Source organism: Pseudonaja textilis, chromosome Z (assembly GCF_049901715.1).
Source record: "Pseudonaja textilis isolate UNSWEBS1 chromosome Z, rPseTex1.2, whole genome shotgun sequence".
Taxonomy (NCBI): domain Eukaryota; kingdom Metazoa; phylum Chordata; class Lepidosauria; order Squamata; family Elapidae; genus Pseudonaja; species Pseudonaja textilis.
Genome location: NC_142008.1, coordinates 102,576,246 through 102,603,114, shown reverse-complemented (window position 1 = coordinate 102,603,114; position 26,869 = coordinate 102,576,246). Strand labels below are relative to the sequence as shown.

The following is a 26,869-nucleotide window of genomic DNA, read 5'->3' as shown; positions in this document are numbered from 1 at the left end:
AATACATGAAATGGGTACATATAAGAAAAATAAAAGAAACAATAGGACAAAGAGATAGGCACATTGGTGCGCTTATGCACACCCCCTACAGACCTCTTAGGAAAGGGGTGAGGTCAATAGTAGACAGTCTAAGGTTAAAGTTTTTGGGGTTTGGGGAAGAAACCACAGAGTCAGGTAGAGTATTCCAGACATTGACCACTCTGTTGGTGAAGTTGTATTTCCTGCAATCAAGTTTGGTGCGGTTAACCTTGAGTTTGTATCTATTCTGCGCTCTTGTGTTGTTATGGTTGAAGCTGAAGTATTCATTGACAGGTAAGTCATTGCAATGTATGATTTTATATACCATACTTAGATCAACCGAAGACGGTGTAATTCAAGGTTTTCTAGGTCTAGAATTTCAAGTCTGGTGGCATAAGGTATTCTACAACGAGTAGGAGAGTGGGAAACTCTTCTTGTGAAATATTTCTGGACTTTCTCAACTGTGCTACTATCAGATACGTAATGTGGGTTCCAGACTGATGAGCTACATTCGAGTATTGGTCTAGCAAATGTTTTGTATGCTCTAGTTAGTAGTGTAATATTACCAGAGAAAAAGCTACGTAGGATTAAGTTAACAACTCTTAATGCCTTTTTGGCTATGTAGTTACAGTGGGCTCTAGCACTTAGATCATTAGAGATGAGTATTCCAAGGTCCTTTACAGAGCTTGGATCATTAACAAGATCTTGACTATTCAGCTTGTATTTTATTTTCTGGTTTTTTTTGCCAATATGTAAGACAGAGCATTTATTTGTTGAGATTTGAAGTTGCCATTTGTTTGACCATTCTAATACATAGTTAAGATCTTTTTGAAGGGTAGCAGTATTGTATGTGGTATTCAACAGCTTTACATCATCAGCGAAAAGAATGCAGTTGCTCTTAATATGATCACAGAGGTCATTTATGTAGAGTATGAAGAGAGTTGTTCCTTGGGGGACACCACTATTGACAGGTACAGAATTTGATAGGACACTCCCAATTTTGACCATTTGTTGTCTGTTTGACAGGAATGCTTCTATCCAGTTATGCAGCTGTCCGGACTCGTGCTGATTTCTGCTTCCCTTAAGATTTTTCTTTATTATTATTATTTCTCCTTTAGGGGAAATATTCTATCCTGTCTTTTTTTAATATTCCCCAAAATATTTCATTGTGAAACGGGATCCGGAGCAAGCAGCAAATTTTTTTTTTCATTAATTTTTTCTTCAGAACAAGCGGATCATAGACGTACCTAAGATAAACATGATTGAAACGGCCCCCGAGGTCGTGCAGGAGGCGGGTTGACCTCAATGGTGCCTGCAAAGCACCAATGAAAGCTTTCGGGGCACTTCCATAGAGAGGCGAGCTAGAGCGGTCGGAAAAAAAAATAACTAGGGGAAGATCAAAGCGATCATAGAAGCCCCATTACAAATTCACCCGAGGCACTTCCTGTTTCCGGGTTTTGCTCTTGGCCTCCAGTAGCTTGGAGAAGGCGGAGCGGGCTGCAGCTTAGAAACGGCGCGAGAAGGCGGGTTGCAGGAATAGCAGCATGGCAACGGCCGCGGTGAGCAACAGCCTCGTTTTTGTTCTAGGAAGAGACTCGGCTAACCCTCTTCCCCTACACGAGTACACTCCGGGTCACTAGTCCTCATTGAGCTTCTAATGGGGAACCGAAGCCAGAGTAACCCCCGTGGGATGCATTAGTAGTGCTTTTCCCCACTCACTCCCTACTAGGTTTCTGCCTGCCTGTTTTGCTTCAGATGCATTGGATTACAGCTCCCATCATTCGCCGCCAGTCCTTGTGACAAAAGTGGGAACAGTAGTTCGGCTCGTCGGGAAGACAGCATTTTGGGGACTGGGATACATTTCCATATCGTGTTAATTGCATTTATGTATAGCTTTTCTTCGTGGGGTTTACCTAGTTCTGTTTCGCCGCTTGCCAGCTTGTCCTTTAAACTTTGTAAACTAGGTTGGGATTCTGATTCTATACAGAAAGATTTTTAGCGGTGCGGTGACTTCTTCTGTACCGATTTCCTTTTGAGTTCACAAAATGTTAATCAGGTGGTTGAGACTTAGCAATAATCTTTGCACAACATGTGTATCTTGGCTAAGGTTATCCTAATGACTTTTTGCAATTTAACAATGGCTTAATGTATATTTTCCCAAGATACATTAATTCAGTTACTTATTTAAGCAAGTTGTGTGAATTGCCATTCTATTGCCATTTAGGGTGGATTTCCACTCCCAGATATCTACTGCACATTCTCATAATTTTCCTCTTATCCCCTTTCCTGAATTAGTTATACCAGGCCTATTAGGAGGGAGTTGAGACAGTGATTAACTTGTCTTCCAATGATTCTAATTAGGATTTCTACTTGTCCATTATCAGAATGGAAAAGTGCCCCCCTCCCCCCAGCAACATCCAAAACAGTTTGGTGAATATCTGAGAATTTTGAGAATTCTTGTTGCCCCAGCAACAATGGATCCTATTAAACAACTGATACACTGTCTGAAAATTTAGTGGGAGAAAATGGAATGTTATATATAGTATATTGCCAGTTTGATTTAATGGTTAAGGCACAAGGCTAGAAATTGGAGGACTATAAGTTTTAGTTTTGTGTCTTATGCACAGTATCAGTTGGGTTCTCTTGGACAGTCAATCTCTTTCAGCCCCAGGAAACAAGCAATTGGCAAACCACTTTTATAATCTTGCCAAGAAAACCGCAGCGACTTGTCCAGATGGTTGCCAGGAGTTAAAAAGTGATGGGGGGGGGATGTCATTTAGTTTGCCAAATCACATTTTGAACTATTTAAGAGTAAGGATATTAATCTAGATCAGTGGTGGCTAATCTTTTTGGTGTGCCAAAAATTGTGCACGTGCTCACACCCAGAAGGCAAGGCTACAGCCCCTGTGCATGCACGTGCAATCCCTCCCTCTGTGCCCCCTTACCTGCACTGCGCCTCACAGCTGATTTTTTGCTGGTTTGAGGCCATTTTTGGCCTCCTAGAGGCTTGAAAAAAAGCCTCTTGCAGGCTTTGCAGACCGAATAATAGGCCGGTAGGAATAATAGGCCGGTAGGAAGTGATGAAACAGGCAGAAAATCAGCTGTGGGGTGCGCGCATGTCCAATGAGGTAAGTTTGCCTGTGGCTCGCATGCTGGCACAAATGGCTCTGCGTGCCACTTGGGGCACGCATGCCATAGGTTCGCCATCATGGATCTAGATTATCTCTGACACTAAAATACCACGATATTCTAAGCACATTATTGTATGCTCGGGCTCTCATGTTTACAAAGTCTTCAGCTTGTGTCCTTTTATTCAGTGGCCATTTAAAGTTATGGTTGTGCTGAAAAAAAAATATGGATGTAGATAAGTCCCCAAAGTTCTGGCCATTGAAGTACCCCTGTGATCATGCGATCACAATTCAAGCACCTGTGTGCTCAGCTTATGGCAGGAACATTGCAGGGATCTGCGTTCATGTGATCACCATTTCCTATCTTCCCTGTCAGTTTACCACAAGTAAACTGAGTAGGGAAGTCAGCAGGGAAGGTCGGAAATCATTTCTCTCTTTTTCTCCCTCTCACAGCACTTCCCTGTGTTCAGCCTCTTCACCATTCTTTGGCCTCCTACAACTCAAACAGAACCTGTGATAGCCCTCCCCTCCCTCCTGTGACTTGTGTGCAGTCTGCACTGGCCCTTCCTCAGCCTCCCCGCACACACACCTGGAACTCATACCTCTTTCTGCTTCATGTATCTTGGGGTTAGGAGGTATCACCAAACAATGCAGTCACATGATGTCACGCAACCACATTGCTTAGCAATAGCAATTCCAGTTCAATTGCCATCATAACCCAAGGACTACCTAAATACGTGCAGTCACACAAATACAACACTTATACAAATGTATGCTATTATTCATATAGCTACTGTATTCTTCAATTTCCAGTATGACCTTGTTCGCAGTACAATGCTGCTTCAACTTGTCTTATCTATTTCTTTGCTCATCTTTCTTTTTTCCTCCTTTCTTTCCCTGTTCCAATTACATTTTATTTTGTCCCATCCATTCGATTTCATTCCATATATATATTGATTATTTTATCAAGTGCTTGATTGGGGTCATGTTGGGCATTTTCTAACAACATGTAATCTAATTATAAGGTATTCTGTGTTTGGAGTGATGCGAGATGAGAGTTCAGCCTTGGTATCTCAGTACTCAGTAGCTCATGCTAATGTACGTAGATTGTCAGTCATCCAGCTCGTGGTTGTCCCAAAGGTGCTTTTTTCTCAAGAGGCAGTCAGACTTTCTTGTTTTTCTTTGAAGACGTTTCGCTTCTCATCCAAGAAACTTCTTCAGCTCTGACTAAAGGGCGGGGAATAGAAGGATTTATACTTCTTGAAGGCAGCTGGTCATTTGCACTCTAGAAAACACCTTTGGGAGTATTTTGTGTTTGGATGCCACACAGTTACAGTACGTATCACTTTATATGAGGTGTTTCCAAATGATGTTTTGAAAGAGATATAGAGAGTGATCCATTCTATATCTATTTAGATGAAAAATTCAAACCAAAATGTGTTACTTATTTGAGGTTTAGGACAGAAAAGCTTTGATATATCCTCATCTTCTCTCTTTTCTCAGGCTACAAAAGTTCCTGAAATCCGCGATGTTACCCGGATTGAACGTATTGGTATGTTTTCATTGCTGCCTGTTCTTGGAACCATTTCCAATTTTATCCCTATGGGGTGGTTCATCATTAAATCAATAATTATGTGACAAATCTAACAAATCAATGTGCTTCTGTCTGTATGGAAATGGCTGCCAAATCAAAAGCTCCTATAGAGTTAGACGGAATTGTAATTTTGATTCTTCCTATAGGGCAAGGCAGTCATGCTGAGTCTCAGGACAGATTTTTTTTATTTGTGGCTTCCAAATAAAATGGACAAGAAATTATCTTCTTTATTTTGAGTGAGGAAAATTAAACATTTTAGATAGATCTTTAAGAAGACTTAACTCACTAATTGAAGAAGTCACCTTCCTCCAAATTAAAAAAAAAGACTTCAAAAAAACTTTCCAAAACTGTCTTCATCTACTTACTTGAGGTTGTCTCAACAACTTTGTATCATTACAAGTGGAAATTGCCTTCCCATAAAAAATATTATATAAAGCCTCCAGTCAGAAAACACTCTGCTTCCAGTGTATAATGTCACCAACCTCTTTTCAAATAATCTTTCTCTTTCATGTACACAGGAGCCCATTCTCACATTCGAGGACTTGGCTTGGATGATACCTTGGAACCCAGACAGGTACTTGAGAAAATAGTTCTTAGAAAGTTTTTGGATTGATTGAAGTTGGGAGAAGAAGCAGTTTGTTCAAGTTAGAGAGAAGAAGAATTGGTGCAATAATAAAATTTTAGTGTTTAAATTTAAACTGCAAGAGAAGAAAAAATATTCATTAGCCAAATTATTCAATTAATTTGCTTTATCTATGCTGATGTGTTTGTCAAATAAATGAATTTCATTATAAATAAATTATCTTAACTTTTAAAGAATAAAAATATGTAGAACATATATAGCTATTTATTCAGTTAAAAAAAAACTAAGTTCTTCAGACAATTATATGTATCTCATGGTGGGGGTGCTTGGTGTTATAACTTTGAATCTGAGTTGTAAGTATCTTTTAGGAGGTCAGTCATAACTTCAAATGGTCACTGAGTGACTGATCATAAGTCAAAACTCAATATGCACCCCCCCACACACAAGGCAGTGAGTTTTTTTTTTTATCAAGATAAAGACTAGTCAGGTTTTGATGAGTTTTTCTCTAGTCATTTATATTTACAAATATAATGAAAGTAAATTCACTACAATTTACTACTTGAATGTTTTCCAAGAAATCATTCATCTTAACTATCTCCTACTGTCATAGAAAATAAGCAGGACAAATAAAGTCCCTGATTATAATTTTGCAATCTAAATTACAATCGATATAGAGTTACATCTATTACCCATTAAATGCAGTATTGAAATAGTGATAAACTGCCTTTTAGGAGAGATTAATAGTGTTATAGCATGGGAATGCAAATGTGAGAAATACGCTTTGAGGATTGAAATAAAGGAAAAGAAATATCTCCCTTTTGTCTATTTTGCTTCCTTTTCCCCCCCTACCTGTTAGGTATCCCAGGGCATGGTAGGACAATTGGCTGCTCGTCGAGCTGCTGGGGTGATTTTGGAGATGATAAAGGAAGGCAAAATTGCTGGTCGGGCTGTCTTGATTGCTGGCCAGCCAGGCACAGGAAAAACAGCCATTGCCATGGGTAAGGGCAAATTCTATGAGTTGCTGATATCTTGAATGATGATGGGTCTATCAACAAGAAGATTCCTCATTCTGAATCTTTTTTCTTGAATAATTTTGGCTGCATTCTCTTTATATAGTAACCGTGCTATTGTCTCTCTTCCAGGCATGGCTCAAGCACTGGGTCTTGACACTCCTTTTACAGCGATTTCTGGAAGTGAAATCTTCTCTTTGGAGATGAGCAAAACTGAAGCATTAACTCAGGCTTTTCGGCGTTCCATTGGTGTTCGCATCAAGTAGGAAGTTGCCTCGAATTTATCTATGAAATGCTTATACATTAGCTTGTTAATTGCAATATTTTTTGTGTTGTTTTCAATGACTTTTGGCAATTATTGTGCAATTACTAAATGGGAAGTAGAAACAAATTAATGAAAAGATTTCTTGATTGACTTATATTTCCACTTTTTATGCAAAAGAAGTTTTCTGTAATGAGACATATGTCCTCTTTTTCCAATGACCATTTTAATGCTTTTTTACAGGGAAGAAACAGAGATAATTGAAGGTGAAGTTGTGGAGATTCAAATAGATCGCCCAGCAACTGGAACTGTGAGTTGATGGTAGAATAGAATAATATGGGAAAAATGAAGTTGATTGTCTCCATTGCCCAGTACTATCTATAGAAACTGTCTATAGAAGCATCTTTGTTAAGGTCATGATCACTGGAGAATATTGATTGCTCCCTTTCTGTTGCAGGGTGCCAAAGTTGGGAAGTTGACCTTGAAAACTACAGAGATGGAGACGATCTATGATTTGGGCACCAAGATGATAGAGTCACTGACCAAGGAGAAAGTGCAAGCAGGGTGAGCTCTGGGCAAAGAGTGGGAAACAGTTGTAAGAGGCAGCAACAGGCACAGAAGAAAATCAAGGGCTTGTAGTAGATAGGCAGTGGCCAAAACTTGAAATATTTGATTTGTCTGGTTTCTAGAGAGTCACTTTGTGAAAATCATTCAGTGAGTTCCATGGTCAAATACCGACTTGAATGTCAGTCTTTCTGGTCCGGTGCTTTTAACTCTATGGTGTCTGGTTCTCCAGCAGACATTAGGATGGCTTATCAGTGCTGTCAATGTGGTTAATGAAGATCATACAGTGAGAAGCATGTATACGTTAAAGCAAAAAGGATAACAGATGGGGAACAGAAAATAAGTTCATCCTTAAAAAATTTTTTGCTTCATTCTTCTTTCAGTTGTGGGTAGAAAACAGAAATTAGCTGGTACTTCTGATGTCATAGGAGACACTGAGTTTCTTCGTGAGATGTCTTTCATTCAATGTTGAATGGCAGGCCCAATCCAAAATTACCTCTGTCTGTTTCTACAGGGATGTCATTACTATAGACAAAGCCACAGGAAAGATTACCAAACTGGGACGTTCCTTCACACGGGCCCGGGATTATGATGCAATGGGCTCTCAGGTATTGTCATGGGGCAGAAGGTAAATTTGGGAGGCTATAAAGAGACCCAAGGTTCACTATGGGGAGTGGGGAGGCAGGGATTGTGATCTGAGACGGGCAGCTTTTACAGGCCCTATAGACTGGCCAAGATGTGGAGGGTTTGTTTGCTTCCAATTTAGGCCCTGATAAAGGATCCTAGGAAGCAGGAAGACATCCATCCTATTTCTAGGAGAGTACATAGTGTTGGGCTTAGCTGGATGCTATAACAGCTTTATAAGTATCCGTTTTTCTGCCTGAGCTCAGAATTACAGGGCCCAGCTAGGAAGTGATAAGTTAGGGAGGATTCAAGTTTTAACTACATCTGTCTGATTTAGACAAAGTTTGTGCAGTGCCCTGATGGAGAATTGCAGAAACGTAAGGAAGTCGTGCATACAGTCTCACTACATGAAATTGATGTCATCAATAGCCGCACCCAAGGATTTCTGGCGCTCTTTTCTGGTAGGAAAATGGAGTGGGAGAAATGGAGACTCTGTCAAATTCTGGTATTTTGGTATTTTCAGTCAAGGAAGAGGTCAACACAAATAATAGCATTCCAGTATAATGTAAATTTTGAATGGAATGATTGCGGGAAAAGTTCCATATCTTATAATTCTTCAAAATTTAGAATTCATGGAACACTTATTGTTATTAAAAAAAATGTTTTAAAAATACATTTTAGGCACCTTATGTGCAGAGGATATAGGATACCTAAGGACTGATATTTATTTATATTTATATTATATTTATTTATAATGGTAATTAATGGTAAGTATTCAATAGCTCAGTATGGTATTTTTCTGTGTATTTTAACAAGTATTGATAGTTAGATAAATGGGAAATGTAAATATGGGATAACAGTAGTTATGATCTTCAACAGTTACCCTTTTTCTTTTATTTACTAAAAAGTATTTTGGGTAGTATTTTCAGAAATTTTAATTACTGAATCCTTATTAACTGAGAAAATATCTACAAAACTGGAGAACAGAAAATAGCTTTTTTCAGTGGGTAGGGTGGGGGATTTTGCATTTCTAAAATAGTGCTTTTTAAAATTATTATATTAATGTTAATAAATTTTAATAAGAAAAGAAGATAAAGAATAAATTATTCTGATATATCTACTCTTTCAATTAAAGTGAGGTTTTTAGATTCCATCTACATTTAGAGACAAAAAGTATGGGTTTCCTCTCATTTCTGATCCTAAATTTCCAGGAGATACAGGAGAAATAAAGTCAGAAGTGCGAGAGCAGATCAATGCAAAGGTAGCAGAGTGGCGAGAAGAAGGCAAAGCTGAGGTGATCCCTGGGGTGAGTTGTACATTTTAGAATGTGGATTAAATTTCCACCAACCATTCATTCAGCAACCAAACTTAACCATGGTGCTGAAAAAATAAGTTTACAGCCAATTTATGACTTTGTAGTGTATTTGATCATGATTACAATCAATTTGTGTTGTGCTTGACCTGTGGGGCTTTTTTCCCACTAACTTGTAGAGCAGGGAGATTGGAAAAGAAGGGATTTCAAGAGAGTAAGCTGTTTACAAAATAAGAAAGATAGTAAGTCTCTTGAGCAGCCAGAAAGGCAGAGGAGTGGTTAGTAGGCAAACAAAAGCCAAAGTGGCAAAATGGAATGCCATTTTGTCTTTCAGCCAAAAAGCACAGTGATGGTCATGTAATTTCCCACTTAGTAACCACTTAATTTAGCAGAGGAGTTGCCAGTCCTACTTAGGAAGATTAAGTGAGGACTATTTGTATTTTTTTTCTGACTTAAAAGTTCTGAGAGAGTAAACCTCCCATGTGATATTTCTTCTCTCCCTATTCTATAGGTTCTCTTCATTGATGAAGTCCATATGCTGGATATTGAGTGTTTCTCCTTTCTTAATCGAGCCCTGGAGAGTGACATGGCACCTGTCCTCATCATGGCCACCAATCGTGGCATAACCAGGTTGGTATCAGGCGATTCAGTGAGTAGTTGAAAGATTTCATCATGGAGAAATGCATTAAAAAACCAGTTTCTATAGTACCCAGAAAACTAGTCTAGGCTGCAGTCCCGTTCTTCTTTTTCCTGCATAATCTCTCATGTGGTTGATAGGCTCTTTACTATTCTGTAATTATTGTAATGCTTATATGGATCATTACTCCCTTTTAATCAGATTAAAATTGAGCTGCAATGAGATTTGCTCTGCAGTGAAGAAAGACAATGAGATATTGATAGACAAGGATACATTTGAAAGAAAGATTACACATGATCATAGTGCAATGTTGAGTGGAGAGCTGTATTAGATGTGCTGGATATTTTTAGTAAAGTCATCTTAAGATAGCACAGAAACTATTTTCAAGTAATGACTTTTAATGGGATAATATCAAACAAAGGTGAATGTGATAACAGATGCTGAAGATTTACTTATATTCATTAAATGTGCAGAAGAAAACCTGTTATCCAAAGATGACCCCTTTGTATTAGATCTACAAGCTATTCTTTCTATTGGCTTATTAGTCGTGTGGACCTCCTCATCAGTTTCTTTTCCTTGCAATGCAGGATTCGTGGCACCAACTATCAAAGCCCCCATGGCATTCCTATTGACCTGCTGGATCGTATGCTGATTATTTCAACCTCTCCATACAGTGATAAGGAGACCAAGCAAATATTGAAAATCCGGTGAGGAGCACATTGTATCAGCTTCTGCCCTATGCTCCTACATATTGCCTGTATCATAGATGCCCCCTTCCCAACTACAGTAACAATTTATTTTTCTACTTGAGATGAGGCATTCTTATGCTGATTATTGTCAGACTTCTCTATCAGGTGTGAAGAGGAAGATGTCGAGATGAATGAAGATGCCTACACAGTACTAACCCGCATTGGTTTGGAAACTTCTCTGCGGTATGCCATCCAGCTCATCACAGCAGCCAACTTGGTGTGTCGCAAAAGAAAGGTAAGCTCCGACCTGGTCTATGTTTCAATGTCTTTTGGACAATGTCTTCTGACAATGGACCATGCTATTGCTCAAGGCCTTTAGATGGCCAAGAACATTCTAGTGTTCTTCTCAACGCCACCTGCAGTAACTACGCCAGAGATATATCACTTTTTGTGGACAGCTTTAAAAATTCCGTTACATTGTTAAGATTAAAAGTGCATTAATAAAAACTTTTTATTTATTAAAGTTTATTAATAAAAACTGGGAGTCATAAAACAAGGACAGTTTGACAATTTGGAGTGCAGTTATAATTTCGAAGCCTTGATGATTGTATACGGAGTCCACAAAACTCATTCCTGCTTGTTCCTTTTACTCAAGAGATTCACACATGTAGGACATGCATGTTCACAATTTGTATTGTTTTCTCCTTGAACTAAAACCTTCACTTTTCCACACATTTTTATATTCCTAACCAAACTAAAAATCTTACCAGAATAAGCTAGGTTTGAATGCCAAAAGAATCAATGTGGAAAACGTTTGTGATATCTTCTTGATTGCAATGGCTCCCGAAGTCTAGATTTCCATGAATTTTATATTTCCCAACAAAGTTTGACAAATCCATCCACATTGGTTGTTCCCATGTCGGTAGTTATCTTACATCTCCCAGTACTATGGTGCATTATTGCTTCATCCACTTAATATGAAAACAGCTTTGTTTTGAGAGCCCTTGTTCATATGTCTTCTCCAGTCATTACTGCGGATACTTTGAAAGGAATCTTTCTTGGCTGATTTCTGCAAGTTTCAGATCTCCTTATTCAACACAAATACTGTACATGACAAAAAACTATCCATCATTAGTTTTACTACTTCAGTGGTGCAGTTAGTGGGGGTCCTTTTCATGGGTTGCTGCCTGTGCACCAGGAACAGTGACTCTTTCTTTTCATGTCCTCAGGGCACAGAAGTTCAGGTTGATGACATCAAGCGTGTATACTCCCTGTTCCTGGATGAGTCACGCTCCACTCAATACATGAAAGAATATCAAGATGCTTTTATGTTTAATGAGCTCAGTGAGTAAAAGTATGAGTGAAGAATAATCAAAGCTCCCAGTCCCAAAATCATCCTCCCCTGTAGCAGCCAGTTTTCCTAATGGCAACATTTATATACTCTGCTATAACATTTGGGTTAAAAACAACAACATGCTAAATCATGAACTATCGAAAGTACATTATGGCAAGAGGTTATATGAACTCAATCATTCTATTGAAATTAAGGCTTAATCAACAAGGATACAAATTAATTGCAAACAATTGAGCACTCTTAACTTCAGCCAGGCCACCAAAGGTTAGGACTCCACATCCTATGTTTATTGTTCTTTTAGAGTAATGTGAATGAGCATGTACCAAGCTTTTCCCTAGCGAAAGACCACCCAGTTATGGCTTGTCTGCTGGAAAGTATGAGAGCTGCTAAACAAAATATGAAATGGGAATATAGAACAAAATGATCCAAACTGCAGACTTGACAAGTATGGGCACTTTTGATTCTAATGCCTTGCCTTGGTTATTGATTTCAACGGCTGGAGGCTTCCTAATATAATTTTGTAAAAATAATTCTGAGAATTATGTGGGAATTTTATGGAGTTGAAATTTTAAAAACAGGCCCTCTTACATAACATCCTTGTATGTTGATGATCTCCTGCTCATCCCCCAAATCATCTTAGTAGAGTTTTTCCATCTTATGTTTTGATTTTATTTTTCAGAAGGAGAAACCATGGATACATCATGATGAGGTTTAAATACCCAGAGCAGACGGAGTATGAATTAGTATTCCTTTATGTTATTAGTTTTTTATACAAATAAAGCTGAATTTACTGAATTTCTGCTTGCTTTGAATTTAAAAATCACCATTTTTATTATTTCAGTAACCGTTTCCTACGTGTTTATACTGTGCTGTAATGGGAATCCATTACAGCATTGCTTATTGCTCTGTAAATACAGTGCTTTCCTCAAACAGATTTAAGTCTGTTAAATTCTGCAAACTTTTTTCTGCGACACAACATATTGATTCCTAAAAGGATTACATACAATGAGGAACCAATTCTGTTGCTGGTATTATCATTCTCTTTCTTTTTCTCCCAATCTATAAAATAGTCCATATTGTTGAGTGGAGAGATTTACAAGAAAAGACAAAAGCAATTTGACTTTCAAAACTTTATTTCAGATATCTTCTTGGAAAAAAAGTCATTATAGGAATGTTTCTGCCCCATTTTAGAGTTTCAGCCTAAAATTACAATGTTTGACCAGTTGAGAGAACTTAGGCACTCCATAAGTGTGCCTTCTCTGGCAAAGGCAGGACAACAAAACAGACGTGTTCAATATTATGCTGCTGGTTCATCCTTCTGAAAACTGGCGGTAAAGTGATTCCAATTTGGAGTCTGTAAACTGAGGCACAAAATTAATCTTGAGAATTTCAGAGAAACCCTCCTCGAGGGATGGCTCCACATACTTACTCCTGTCAAAAAGAAAAAATGATTAAGTAGTCCCCAGGGTTGGGATCATTTGCAGAGTTTTATTTAACCAGTCTGTTGGATTTTTGTAAGGATGGAAAGTGCCTAAGAAAACTGCCTGAAGAAAATAAAAAGTTGATAGTGACAACCCCATGACCAATTGGGTCATTCTTTCCAGATGTAACATAGCACAGGTGTCAAACTTGTGGTGTCACATTGCCATCACATGATGTTTTTTTCCCATTCACGGACCTGGACGTGGCCTGCGCATGATATATCCGGCCCAGGGACCACCAGTTTGACATCCCTGTAATACAGGTTTGCATCATTTCCCCTAATTGGAAGGCATAGCACTGAAGGGATTCCAACTTCCCCAAATTTCATTATCATGGGGATCATAGATTCTGGCATTCTGTATAGAATTAGTTTAGTTGAATAATTGTTGCCCTACATTTTCCAGTTTCACTAACTTGAAGCTTACAGATAATGTGAGATTTATTTATTTATAGAGAAGTAAAGAAAAGGAGGGATTTTACTCCTTGATTATATTTGGCAGGGTAAGTCTGTTTATAACTTAACACTTTGAAAACTGCAAATTAGCTTTTTGAATTCAGCTTTTGAAAATAAGTGTTAGCTAATACTTCTAAATCTCCGACAAAAGTAACTACTCTTGGAAGAATAGATGCCCAGGAAGAAATAATTTTCCTTTCCTGTTCCCCCTCTTAAGATTTTCAGAAACTTACTTATAAGTATTCAATACAATGTTGTTGACCGGCACATGTTCTTTCTCTGTCATCTCTCGGAACTAAAAAAGGAAAAAGAGTGTTCTAGTCAGCAGGTCATAGCAATGGGGAAAATAAATTGGATAATACTTAACTTTTAGAAGAAATACAGTACAGGGAGTCCTTGACTTACGACCACAACTGAGCCCAAGTTTTCTGTTGCTAAGTGAGAACATGATTAAGTGAATTTTGCTCCATTTTACAGCCTTTCTTGCAGTTATATAGTTATTAGCTGAATACCACAGTTAACTTAATAACTGCGTTTAGGGAACCTGGCTCCCCATTGACTTTCTTTGACAGGAGGTTGCAAAACGTGAACACATGACCCCAGGATACTGCAACACTCATAAATATGAACAAGTTATCACACATCCAAATTCTGATCACGTGGCTGTATGTTGCCAAGTACCCACAATCATGACCGACCACAGGGATGCCTAGAATTCAGAGAAGCAATTGTTATTTGTTCAGCACCTTTGTAACTTTGGTCACTGAACAAATATTATAAATGAGGGGTCTTTGGTACTCTGGGCTTGCTTGTTTTCTTGCAGACGTTTCATTAGCCAAACTAAGTAACATCATCAGTGCTAATTTTAAAGTTACCGAGTAACCTAGTTAGTGCTAACCTAATGTTACCTAATTTCGGTAATGAAATGACTGCAAGAAAACAAGCAAGGTCAGAGAGCAGCAAGGGCCCCTCTCATGTCAACCCTGAGCTACAAACATTTCCTTTATTGGAATATTATAAATCAAGGACTACTTGCACATACAGAGAAGGACAGTAGAATATCACAGAACCCAGGTACTGATTTGGCTTGTGTGATGAAGAATTTTTAGGAAGGGTTTTGTCGGGTCTTTATAAGACTCCAGAATCAGATCTTTCACCTTCAAAGATGGAATACTTGTACTAGAAGAAGCTGCAAGCTACCAATGCTACATTCATCTTTAAACAAAAATGTGATTTATAGCAAAAAAATAAATAAATCTAGGCATGTAAAACTATTCAGATTCAATGTGGAAAAGATGCGCTGGGTACACCACTCTATCTGTCAGTGTCACTTGAAGTACCTTCTTCAAATCTGAACAGTAGCATATTTCTAATCTGTACTTACATCTCGTCTATTTCTGAAATGCCACAATTTATACATATCTTGCTACTGCCCTGTGCCAGTGGTTCCAGAATTTAGATTCCTGGTTGGATTATAAGAGAAAAGTAGGAAAGTCTGCAAGTCCTCAAAAGGGGAGTAGAGACGGGGACTAAATTCAGAGAAATTAGCTTTCCCAAGTGAAGAAGGTATAGCATGGTATAAGGCAGTGTTCCTTAATCTCAGCAACTTTAAAATGGCCTTTATTATTTTAACACTTCAAGATGAATTATTATAAAATCAGTATGAAAGATGATGAACATGCCTAGTACTCCTTCCTTTTCCTATTTTCCCTTTAACAACAACTCTGTGTGGCAAGTTGAATTCGGACAGAGTAACTGGCCCAAAACCACCCAACTGTCTTTCATAGCTAAAGGAGGGCTAGAACTTACAGGGTGCTGTTTACTAGCTTGGTGCCTTAACCTCTAACCTCAGCTGGTCCACTGGGAGTTGAAGTCCACCCATCTTAAAATTGCTGATTGATCCAAAGTACTTACTCTGTTGTTATGCTTGGCTTGTTCCAATGAGGCAGTAAAAAGAAAGCAGCGGCAGGGAACCCTGGCCTTCTTAGCACATTCAATATACCTAGGTAAGGGAGCAGCATTTTAATTTCTCAACTTGTCTGATTATTTCCCATCTTTGGGCTTGCAGCTTACACATCATTCTACTAAACTTAAGGGAGGAACCTTACCTGCGTCTCGTTTCCAGTTCAGGGTTGGTATTATCTACTACTACACTTTTTCCTGCTTGCAATGATGTTTCACACAATGCCACACATTTCTTCCATGAACCAAGGGTGTCCTGAAGGGGGAAAAGGAAGGATATAAAGGAAAAAAGGAAGCAATAAAGTATGGTGAGAAAAGTTTTAATCTTCATTACTTACCTGGTTGACGTATGCATATCCAACTGAGACTAAATGTTTCTTCAAAAAAGTTGATTTGCCAGCTGGAGTGGAAAAGAAAGGTGGAGGGAGTATGAAAAATGGGGTAGAGCAGAGATTTCTAAAAGTCAACAGAACACAAGGAACATCATCAATACCTGCCTTAATATGTGCATACATTTTTTAAGATGGCATCCGTGTTCCTTGACACATTCGCAACTAGTAGTCAAAATGATAAAATTCCTTAATTTCAACAACACTTGGACAGACTTAACTACAGCTTCAGCTGGGAAACTGACCACACTTGACCAAGCCAAATCCAAAAACTAGAGAATGCCAAGAAGCCTGGCAGTCTGACAAATTGGCCATTAATAGACATCAACAACATCAATATATCATGAAAAAGAGACAATCAACAAGCCACAAAGGGAAAGACCAAAACACCTCCTCCCCGGCAATCAACCCCCATATCAGCAATAGTTAATACCAAGATTAACATTTGGCCAACAATCAAGAAGAAAAGACTATCCCAATCAAGGAACTGCCAAACAGGCTAACAGTAAACATCCCAACCAAACAATCACCAAGACCATTCCCACTAATACTAACAGGATAAGAATGAGAGCAAAGCCCATTCTCTATTAGCACTGATGATGTTACCTAGTTCAGGTAATGTCTGCAAGAAAACAACCTAGCTCAGAGAACACCAAGGACCCCTCACTTCAACCTTGAGCTATAATATCTTCTTATCTGGTAGGGCTGTGTAACATTCCAGATTGACACTGGAAAACAGGATTCAGACTGAATATAAGACTCATCTCAGAACTTATTAAAATAAATATGAATTTTCCTGAAACTTGCCAATCATCTCACATCTGTTCCAATCACTGTTTCTCTTTTGAAACAGGATCACTGCATAATCTTTATTTCTAGACACCAAGACTGAAAAGAAAATGTGATTTCAGAATATTCCTCTTCTACAACACAAAGCTCTTTTGAGATACAGATTATCTCATTTTGGGGGCTAATGAAAGAAAACTTGAAGAAGTTTCATCACACAACACATTAATGCATGATTAAATGAACTATAGTTTATTGGATTAACTAAATTCCAGACTTCATACTGCACTGTCTACTAGTCAACCACTTGCTAGACAAACATACACAAATAGCAATAACACTTAAGACTTATATACAGCTTCACTGTGTTTTACAGCCCTCTCTAAGCGGTATACAGAGTCAGCATATTGCTCTCAAACAATCTGGGTCCTCATTTTACTGACCTCAGAAGGATGGAAGGCTGAGTCAATCTTGAGCCGGGTACGAATCAAACTGCCGAACAGCAATTGGCAGTCAGCAGAATTAGCCTGCAGTACTGCATTCTAACCACTGCGTCACCAGGGCTCATTGAATGGTTGTGAGTGAAACTAATTCGGGCTCACCACTCAAGCCATATGGAAATTTGGCAGATGACCAGACCAGAAGTTCAGAGAAGCTCTGACCTTGAAGACTTCATGTATTGCATACTACTGTTCTCCCAATTAACCTTAATATTTGAAGATCACACTGTGTGAATGCTGAGGTTGCAAAGATCATCACTCACCAGCAGGGAAGCCAACAGCTACAACCAATTCTGAGGAGGATGAGGTCAAGGAAGCATTGGGTGGATCATACAGTTGAGCTTTAGGGTCCACTGCCCGCTAGATTAGGAGTTAAAGACAAAAGCAGTATTTTAATACTAGAATACAAACTTGAATCCTGGATGTGCTCTGCAAATCTTAAGTGAGCCTAATTATTTTTTTTACCTGTTGTCCTAGTTTTGCAGCTTGTTAGATCTTACTGGGCCCAGTATCATTAACTTGAAAAACCACACATTTTTCAAGAAGCAATGTGAACATAAAAGAATGTAGTTTAAAATAATGGCTAATTTATAATAAAGAGAACAGCATTTATAACTCATTATTTTAACCTGTACAAGTACGATCTTCGCAATAGTCACCAGGTGAAGGAATAGCACCCCAAATTATTTTACTTTTATGATGAAACAATAAATAATATTAAAAAGATTGATACGAACATAAATGCTGGAAGAGAAGCTGGTTTTTTAAGAGACAGAGAAATTTCTCACCGGATCAAAGTTGGGGAGTGCAAACAATGCCTGCTTCCAACCCAGGAAATATTCTTCAGGCGTATAGAAGGGAAGCCCAGCATTCAAAGCAAACTGTGTAAATAAATAAGGTAGCTTTCAATGTGGAGGAAACAGATCAAAATGTTTTCTGGAATTCCATTCTGGAAGATATGAGTGCGCAAATCTATTCAGTTTACTTCTGATTCTATTCATTTTGCATCAATTGTTTCTAAGCATGCTGAAAATCTGAATCTGGGACCAAAGCTGTTAAGTATGCATATAACCTTTTACCTTCAGTTATTTTACTATTGATACATTTTCTTTCTTGTTTACAAACTAAGAGATAGTAGCATGGAATGGAATGGCATGAAAAATAGACCTAGACTAGACTGGAAGGGACCTTGGAGGTTTTCTAGCCCAGTCCCCTGCTCAAGCAGGAGAACCTATACGATTTCAGATAAGTGACTATCCACTCTCTTCTTAAACACCTCCAGTGATGAGCACCCATGATTTCTGAAGGCAAGTTGTTCCTCTGGTTAAATGTCTTCATTGTTAGGAAATTTCTCCTTAATTCCAGATTGCTTTTCTGTTTGATTAATTTCCAACCATTGTTTCTTGTCCTGCCCTCTGGTCCTTTGGAGAATAATTTGACTCTCTCTTCTCTGTCGCAGCCTCTCAAATACTGGAATACTGCTATCATATCATCCTAATTCTTCTTTTCTTTAGACTAGACAAATCCAAGTCCTGCAGCCGTTCTTCATATGTTTTAGTTTAAAAGAAAAAGGTTCAGTTTGGTTGCCAAATTTCTTACATGATGTAAAACCAAAGCTACTTTTTTATTTCAGAAGTTCGTAATTTTTTTTTTAAAAAAACAATTTTATTAATTTTCAAAACAATACACAAACAAAACATAAAACATAAAAACATAAAAGATCTTTTCTGAAAGCTGCTTATTGAATTTTAACAAAACAAATAAAACATTTTATTTGAGTACAGCATAGTTCCAGGTTATCACATTTCCATACAGACACAATTTCATATGCATATTCATCTTATGTATTCAACTTCATATCTTATTACTCTTTTTCCAACTTCTCACTATTTCTCCCTTTACTTCTCTTCATTTTCTTTTATGGTTATCTCATTTTCTTCTTATTCAATTATATATCTTTTACCTAAATTTCTATATCTTTTTATTCATTGTACTTATACTTTTGTCTGTCTTGTTTACAATTTCATATGTTCTCTTTCAACATTCTTCCAAAATTTTATTAATTTTCAATAAACAAACATAGACAAAAAAAACACAAAACATGAAAACATAAAACTTCTTTTTGGAAAGCGGCTTAGCCCTGGGTTACATCTTTTTGTACAGATATAAATCAATTCATGCTCACCTTATATACCATTTCATATCTTATTTAACATTCTATATTTTCTATATGTCTTCTCCCCTCTTTTCACTCTCTTAATTCTATTTTATTTATTTCATCTCAATTTAAATCATTATACTTGTATGTTTTGTTCGTTCTTTTTCAATTATCTATTTATCTTTTCTCTTTAATATAAAATTTCTCCTGTAATCACCGGTTGAAGTGTAACGCCTTTCTATCTTTTCCCTAAATTTAACACTTAAAATAATATATAATTTCCATTCTGATTCTGCTTAGTACATTCTACGTACTACATTTTAAAATAAGAAAATAATAAGTTTATAATATAGTTAAAACAATGTTCCATAGCAAATTAAACTCTATCATTAAATCTTAGACATTTTACACATTCCCTTTAATATTTTATTAACTCATATAATATTCCAATTTTCTAACTCTATTTCAAATACAAATACTACAATACAATCTTATGTACTTTTGCAGAATCTCTTTTTTAATGGTATTTTACCCTTTGTCTCTGAAAAAAACCTGTTTTTTAACATCTTGTTTCAAGCCTTTATAACTTCTCTTCCCTTTTCCCTTCCTTTCTTATCGAATCTAGCCTTTTTACACCCACCCATCTCTTAATCTCCGCCCTCTTAGTCTCCTCTCTGTTGTATTCCTCTTTTCTGTTGCTTTCTGACATTGTATCGATTTTTCACCTTATTTTTCCCTTTCTTGTTTTTTTAAATCTTGAATTCTCCATTCTCTTTCCCCCTTTTCCCTTTTCTTCCTCAACTAAAATTGTTTGTTCATTAAAGATGGCTTCTTCTTCTTCATCCCAGCCTTCTTGTTGTTGTAATTCCTGGTAGGTAGAAATCGCCATTTCTAAGAAGTGAAAAACAGATCCAGAAGAGCCCTTGCCTTCTTGTTCCTCTTCTTTTAGCCTTTTAAATTCCATTTTCAATTCTTCAACAGATAATGCCATTGTGAGATTTTTTTTAAACAACCCAAATGTTTTTAGTCTTTAAAGTCACCAAGCAATCCAAATCAACACAAACTGTTTCATTTAGCACTTTCTTCTTTTTATACTTTCTCTTCCTTGGGTAGGATTCAATTACAAAGTTCCAAAATGTATTTTTTAGAAGTCTTATTGCAGTTTATCTCTGATTTTATAAGCTCCAAGCAGTCTCCTCCAGCAGAGTCTTAATATAAATTCTTTACCTCCCCCTTCCCATTTATAGCAAAAGGATTTTAATTTTTTAATTCCAATGTTCAGAAATCTTTAATGTCCCCTTGGCTTTAATTTTCAAATTTAATTACCTTCTGTTGCCAAAGCGGATTTTTCCGATTTCCATCTGCTATCTCTGTAGGGAAGGAGAGTGAGAAAAAACCAACTTTCCCTTTTCACTTTCATCCGCCGCTTTTTACAATCTTCTTAGGGAACAATGTATCTTTAAAAAAGTTAAATTTCCAGGGTATTTATTTTCCCGGTTCACCCAAAAACTTTCATTTTCTCCACTTCCTCCTCCACATTCTTGTCCAGCTGAAAGCTTCTTTGTGGCAGCCATTGCTGACCACCGCTACACCGCCTTTGGAAAAGGGAGTTAAGCCGGCTGAGGAGGGGGGGTTGCGATTCCCCCGGACCCCTGCCCGGATCTCCCCTATCTTCAGTTACCTCTATGGGGTAACTATAGCCTCCAAATCCAACTGGATCGAGGGCACTTCAGCAGCGAGCGCAGCAGGAACCACGCACAATCGCAGATTCCTGCCACCGCCGAAGCCTTGCAAACCGGAACTCTCAGAAGTTCATAATTTTTGATACAGAAAATAATTGATATAGCTCTTAAAGCAGTGCTGGGAGAACCTGTGGGTCTGTGGTCTTGCTGAATATTGCAGAATCAAAAATCTGAGCACCCCCAAAGTCATAGGATTCCTGTTCATATATGAAAGTGAATAAATTGGAAGGAATTATGCAGATGTGAAGACTACCAACTCATAGTTGAATATTCTATGCTGATGCAATGCTAGATTTTGACTGTGGAGAAATGCATATCCCTGCAGCTTTTCTGTATTTTTTTTCTCAGCAATAAACCCCTGCAAATTCCTATTTTTCACTGCTTAGACTGCCAAACCCTTCCTAGACCTCTAATCAACTTTGTCTGCCCCAAGAAACTTAATTAATGTTACAGCCCTGTTTAGGTTAACTATGACTTCTATAATTTAGAATAATAATTTTGAAATTTAACAATTCGTACATTCAAACAAAGAAATGATCATATATATAATTCTGGATCAATTTTCCTATTTACTTGTAGGATATATTAGATATTTAAAGAGGAGGAAATAAAGTGAGACAGATAAAAATATTTCCCTCAATTTAATAAGTAAGAAAAATATTAAAAACGGCTTAGCACAGTTAGAAAAAGCAGGCTACCAATTTTTGAAATATTTTTTTAAATATTGGGTTTATTTTACCTCAGGAGGAAAAATAAATTCATAAACTCTGGATCTGACTGAAAGCAGCAAGGCAAAAACACTGTCACACAGAATTCTGCACACATAGTGATGGTATCAAACTATCATATCATAGACAACTAAAAACTAAAGAGATCTATCAATCATCTTGAAAACTGGATTAAAGATAAGAGAAACAGCAAGGGACATGAATGCTCTCAAATTGATTATATTTTCATCCAGGAAGTTCAAAATGATTAATCCCGAGACAAGAAACACTGTAAAATGTAAGAAGGAGCGTGTTTTTTCTCTTACCAGACGGTCACTGCAAGAAAAATCTTTCTTCTTCTGCCCAGGGGCCCAGTTTGCTGGACGTCCAGCAGCATCTATGCAACAGAAGAAAAATATGAACACATCCATTTCCTTGAGATGGGAAAGTGATCACTAGGATATCATTAAAGTTTAAAAACTGGGCCTTGACTTTGAAAGCTTAGAAAATATCATTGGCCAAGGCAGCAAAAGTAGATTCTGTGAGTGAGTCAAATCTACTCTTCTATTGCCATTCCAAATGACTTTTCTGATGGCAGAAGTCATCCTGGTGGCACATGGTTTATCTGTAGTACTACCACCTAACTCTGTCCACAGCCAGAAGTTTGTTCCTGATGGGCACAAGGTTAACTCAAACTTCCATCCTTCTGAGGTCAGTAAAATGATGAGCCAAATTATTGGCGGCAAAATGCTAACAACCATCCACAGAGTGCTCTAAAGCACTACAGGGTGATATGTAAGTCTATGGTTCACTTGCTATTGCTTCCTTTGTGCTTGACTCACCTCCTACATAGACACTTTCTTGCAAAGATACTTCTAAGCCACCATTTGCCTTGAAGAAAGAGGAGAGAGAGAAAGAAAGGGAGAATCCAGGTATGGAATAGCAGACTATGTTTTTGCTCCTTCCCAGCCCTCTTCATATGCACACCCTCTTTTAGTACCTTTTTGCAGAGATAATCCCACATGCCAAGGACAGGTTTGCGGTACATTCCTGAATTGGTTGCCACAAAGACCTGCAGAGAAAGTGAGGTAATGTAAATAAATATTCCAGTTGGGCCTGGATCCCATTCTTCCCTCAGAAGCTGATTCTTACTTTCAGCAATTATTATTTAGGTCCCAGTCCATGACTTGGGTTGAATATTATTATAATCATTCATTAATTATAATAATATAATATAATTAATTAATTAATCATTATAATATACTCCCAACTAATGAATTCCACTCAATTCCTCATAGGTGAAATAGGTGAATGAGGAGTTGGAACATTTCTGAAAAATTATCCATTTGGGATACCTGATTCATCTTTTATCACCTCAAAATGACAATGTACCTGTAGTAACTGTAAGAGACTACAAGTGCACAAGCAGCAGATACAACTTTTGAAGAAAAGGAATAAACCAGCCATTCATGTTAACTAAGGATCAACAGCTATTCTTCCTATTTCCTTCCTTCCTTCCATTTGATGCAACCAAAATAAAGGCTATAGAGGAACATAGCTTGGAGAGATAAGAAACCTTCCACAACTTGCCAAAAGCAATTCTACATACTTTCTACTTGAAAATATTTGTGGTATAGTTTTCCTTTAAATCCTAATGGATCCACAAGACAACTTAATAACAAAATAAAAACTATACTATTAAAGATTTAAATGGAAGAAAAGCACCTGATAGCAGTATGAATAATATGCAAACTAAAATATGCCAAATTAGCTAAAAAAATAATGGTTTCTTTTTTTTTTCTGAAATATAGCTCCCAATTTACATTTCCATGTCAAATATTATAAACAATGGGAGTAACAAATTCAACCCATCTAAAAAGCACAGCAAATGAGACAATTTCTACAATTTAGGTGCTACATCCTAGAAACACTTGAGAAATTTTTACATATTCTCTTAATGCTCTCCCATCTTTCTCTTCTGAATCCAAATCTTTAATGAAACCATATTTTCTTTTCCACATTTTCTTTATTCTATGTGTCTTAATATGTAAGAAAAAGGTTATTTAACACTGTTAGCTCTTCAAAGTTGTCATGATGAGATAAGCAGCCATACAAATGGAAAATGATTTCCCCCCCATGAGATTAACTGGACTTTGCCATGGACATTCAAAGGCCCCCTATTCAACCTGCAATGTTTGCTGAGCAACCTGGACGAGATATTGTCTCTCCTAGCAACTCACCTGCAATGGGACACCCAATCGCTCAATCACAGCTTCTACTTTAGCTTTGAAAATTTCAGGCCTAAGACGCCCACGGCCAATGCCCAGTTGATTGGTAAAGATCACAAGCTGCCAATGAGATGAGAAGACGAAAGATTACTTACAATGAGAAGGGGGTAATACAGAAAACAGATTTGAGACAGGAAGGACCATACCTTGTATCCTTCACTCTGAAGTTGCTTCAGCTTGTGAGGTACTTCAGGGTACAGGATCCTGCAAATCAGAGAAAGAGTTAAGGCTGCTGTCTAAACACTCATGCTATTATCATTGCTAAAAATATGTAATCCTTAATGCAGAAATGGCACTCCTAATTCACTTTCAGTCCTTTACTCTGCAAAAGTGCTAAGTATTTCTTATGGTATTTGATCTTTCCTCATGGAAGCATGACTAATCCCCATTCTTCTTTTTTTCAATTTTTTTTTCAATATTCTATCTGACTTGAAGGAACTCTAGGTGATGTAATTCCCTTCTTCCTCCATTTACTTCAGTGAAAATCCTGATATGTTAGGTCGGGGCTAGAGAATGAGGTTGGCTGAAGTCTTCCAATAGCATCAAAACTGGCTGAGGACTTGCAGGCATTTGCAGATGATTTAGAAACAGGACCCAAACTAATGGGGAAAATAGAAGAGTATGGTGAAGTGGCAGGATTAAAAATAAACAGGGAAAAAACTAAAAATTTTAGTGAAAAATATTACAGAAAAGCAGAAAAAAGAATTAATGATGAGCTTAGATATTCAGATTACTAAGAAAATCAAGTATTTAGGGATCCACTTGACAGCAAGATGTGTAACGATTAAAGAGAATTATTTTAAATTGATACAGCAAATAAAGATAAATCTGGAAAAATAGGAAAATAATTGCAATTATCACTAATAGGAAGAATAGCAATAATTAAAATGAATATACTGCCAAAGTTATTATTTTTGTTCCAAACAATCCCAATAAAATTGGAGAAAAAATATTCTGAAGATCTTAATAAAATAATACTAAAATTTATTTTGCAAGGGAAAAAGGCTAGAATTAACTATAAAATGTTACAAGATACAAGAACTAGAGGAGCGTTTGGATTACCTAATTGGGAGTTGTACTACCAGGCTGCAGTGTTAATATGGATAAAGGAATGGATTGTGCTGAAAAATACAAGACAATTGACACTGGAGGGGCATGATTTACAATTGGGTTGGCATGCTTTTTTATGGTACGGGAAAAATAAGATACACGGTTACTTTCAAAGACATTATATAAGAAATGAGTAATTGTTAACATGGGGAAAAAATAGAAAACAGCACTATTTGAAGGTACCAGCTTGGCTTTCAACAATCGAAACACTTATTCATCCAAATGTTATTAATATGGGAAATATTGTTAGATATAAAGATATCTTGAATGAAAAGGGTGAGCTCAAAACTAAACAAGAATTAAATGAATTAATTGATATAGTTTGGAATTCATATGTACAAATGCAGTTGAGATATGAAAAAATCTGAAACAAGATGGGCTCTATAAAGAATTGACAGAACTGGATAAAATATTAACAGGAACAGAAGAATAATTGATAAAAGGTTTTATAGTTGCTTACTGGGTATTAAAATGGAAAAACAACAAGTGAAAGAGACAATGATTGCATGGGCAAAAATTTTTTGTTACCCTACAGAATTAGATAAATGGCAAAAGTTGGGGGAAAGAAATTATAAATTAACAATATCAACTGCATACAAAGAAAACCTGTATAAGATGTTTTATAGATGGCATTTTGCACCGGCAGAGTTGGCAAGGATGTTTAAAGATAAATCAGCAAAATGCTGGAAATGTCACCAGACACCAGGAACATATATAATATGTGGTAGTTATGCGTAGAAGCAAAAAGATATTGGACAAAAATACATACGTGGTTGGAAAATATGATAAAACAACCATAATATTTAAAACCTGAAATATTTTGGTTGGGGATCATACCAGAAACTTACAGTAAAGATAAGATATATTTAATTATCCATGTAGTAACTGCAGCTAGAATTGTATTTGCACAAAATTGGAAAAATGAAAAGATTCTGACAGAAGGGGATGTAATAAAGAAAATACTAGAATGAACAGATTAACACTTGCAACTAAAGAGAAGGAACAAACTGAATATTATCAGATATGGGAATTATTTTATCAATGGCTAGAGAAAAAAATATGAAAGCTAGAAATAATTATTAGAACATTGAAATAAAGAAAATATGTTAATAGAATTGAATATGTAAAGAAGAGAAATGTTATAGTAATAGAAATAATTTGTATACTAATATGATGAGAATGTGGTAATAGAGAATTAATATTAAAATAATGAATATGGTTGTAAAATTTAATTGTTATGGCACAATGTAACCAGACAACACACCGCTGAATGAAAGATGAATTGAGTGTATGTATTTTAAATAAAATAAATAATGTATTTAAAAAAAGAAAGCTGCCTGAGGATTTCATACCAATTTTTCCTGGCAGAACAATAGTGACTTCAATGGCCTGATGATATTTAAATGGCTGCCCATTAGTAATTATATTCTCTGATAAAGTGATCAATTATCAAGACAATCAAACTAAAGTATTAACATATAAAACAAGAGCAAATTAAATTTTGGTTTTAATAATG

The 26,869-nt window shown here is 36.9% G+C and overlaps 2 protein-coding genes across 7 annotated transcripts in view; one reads left to right on the top strand and one right to left on the bottom strand.

Moving 5' to 3' along the window:
- Nucleotides 1-1,074: 1,074 nt before the first annotated feature.
- RUVBL2 (RuvB like AAA ATPase 2) lies at nucleotides 1,075-12,570 on the top strand. Of its 2 annotated transcripts, none has more exons than XM_026710821.2 (15): nucleotides 1,075-1,577; nucleotides 4,650-4,698; nucleotides 5,259-5,314; nucleotides 6,180-6,321; nucleotides 6,466-6,595; nucleotides 6,839-6,905; nucleotides 7,053-7,159; nucleotides 7,674-7,767; nucleotides 8,121-8,244; nucleotides 8,995-9,089; nucleotides 9,607-9,725; nucleotides 10,320-10,439; nucleotides 10,587-10,716; nucleotides 11,651-11,765; nucleotides 12,455-12,570. In XM_026710821.2, exons 1-15 carry the CDS (start codon nucleotides 1,563-1,565, stop codon nucleotides 12,478-12,480), a joined length of 1,389 nt encoding a protein of 462 aa, XP_026566606.1. In that variant the 5' UTR covers nucleotides 1,075-1,562; the 3' UTR covers nucleotides 12,481-12,570. The 2 variants fall into 2 exon arrangements, with proteins under 2 accessions (XP_026566606.1, XP_026566607.1); XM_026710822.2 differs by having other exon boundaries at nucleotides 1,463-1,577; nucleotides 12,458-12,570.
- A 320-nt stretch (nucleotides 12,571-12,890) lies between these two features.
- Nucleotides 12,891-26,869, bottom strand: part of PNKP (polynucleotide kinase 3'-phosphatase) — a 28,487-nt gene continuing 14,508 nt past the window's right edge. For all 5 annotated transcript variants that reach the window (XM_026710802.2, XM_087917067.1, XM_026710798.2 and 2 more), the window contains 12 exons: nucleotides 24,390-24,447; nucleotides 24,196-24,303; nucleotides 22,956-23,027; nucleotides 22,798-22,846; nucleotides 22,282-22,352; nucleotides 18,137-18,229; nucleotides 17,612-17,708; nucleotides 16,012-16,073; nucleotides 15,820-15,929; nucleotides 15,626-15,713; nucleotides 13,945-14,006; nucleotides 12,891-13,206 (listed from right to left, as the gene is read on the bottom strand). In XM_026710802.2, coding sequence (XP_026566587.1) covers nucleotides 13,086-13,206; nucleotides 13,945-14,006; nucleotides 15,626-15,713; nucleotides 15,820-15,929; nucleotides 16,012-16,073; nucleotides 17,612-17,708; nucleotides 18,137-18,229; nucleotides 22,282-22,352; nucleotides 22,798-22,846; nucleotides 22,956-23,027; nucleotides 24,196-24,303; nucleotides 24,390-24,447 — 991 coding nt within the window. In that variant the 3' untranslated portion in view covers nucleotides 12,891-13,085. The remainder of the gene's footprint in view (nucleotides 13,207-13,944; nucleotides 14,007-15,625; nucleotides 15,714-15,819; nucleotides 15,930-16,011; nucleotides 16,074-17,611; nucleotides 17,709-18,136; nucleotides 18,230-22,281; nucleotides 22,353-22,797; nucleotides 22,847-22,955; nucleotides 23,028-24,195; nucleotides 24,304-24,389; nucleotides 24,448-26,869) is intronic.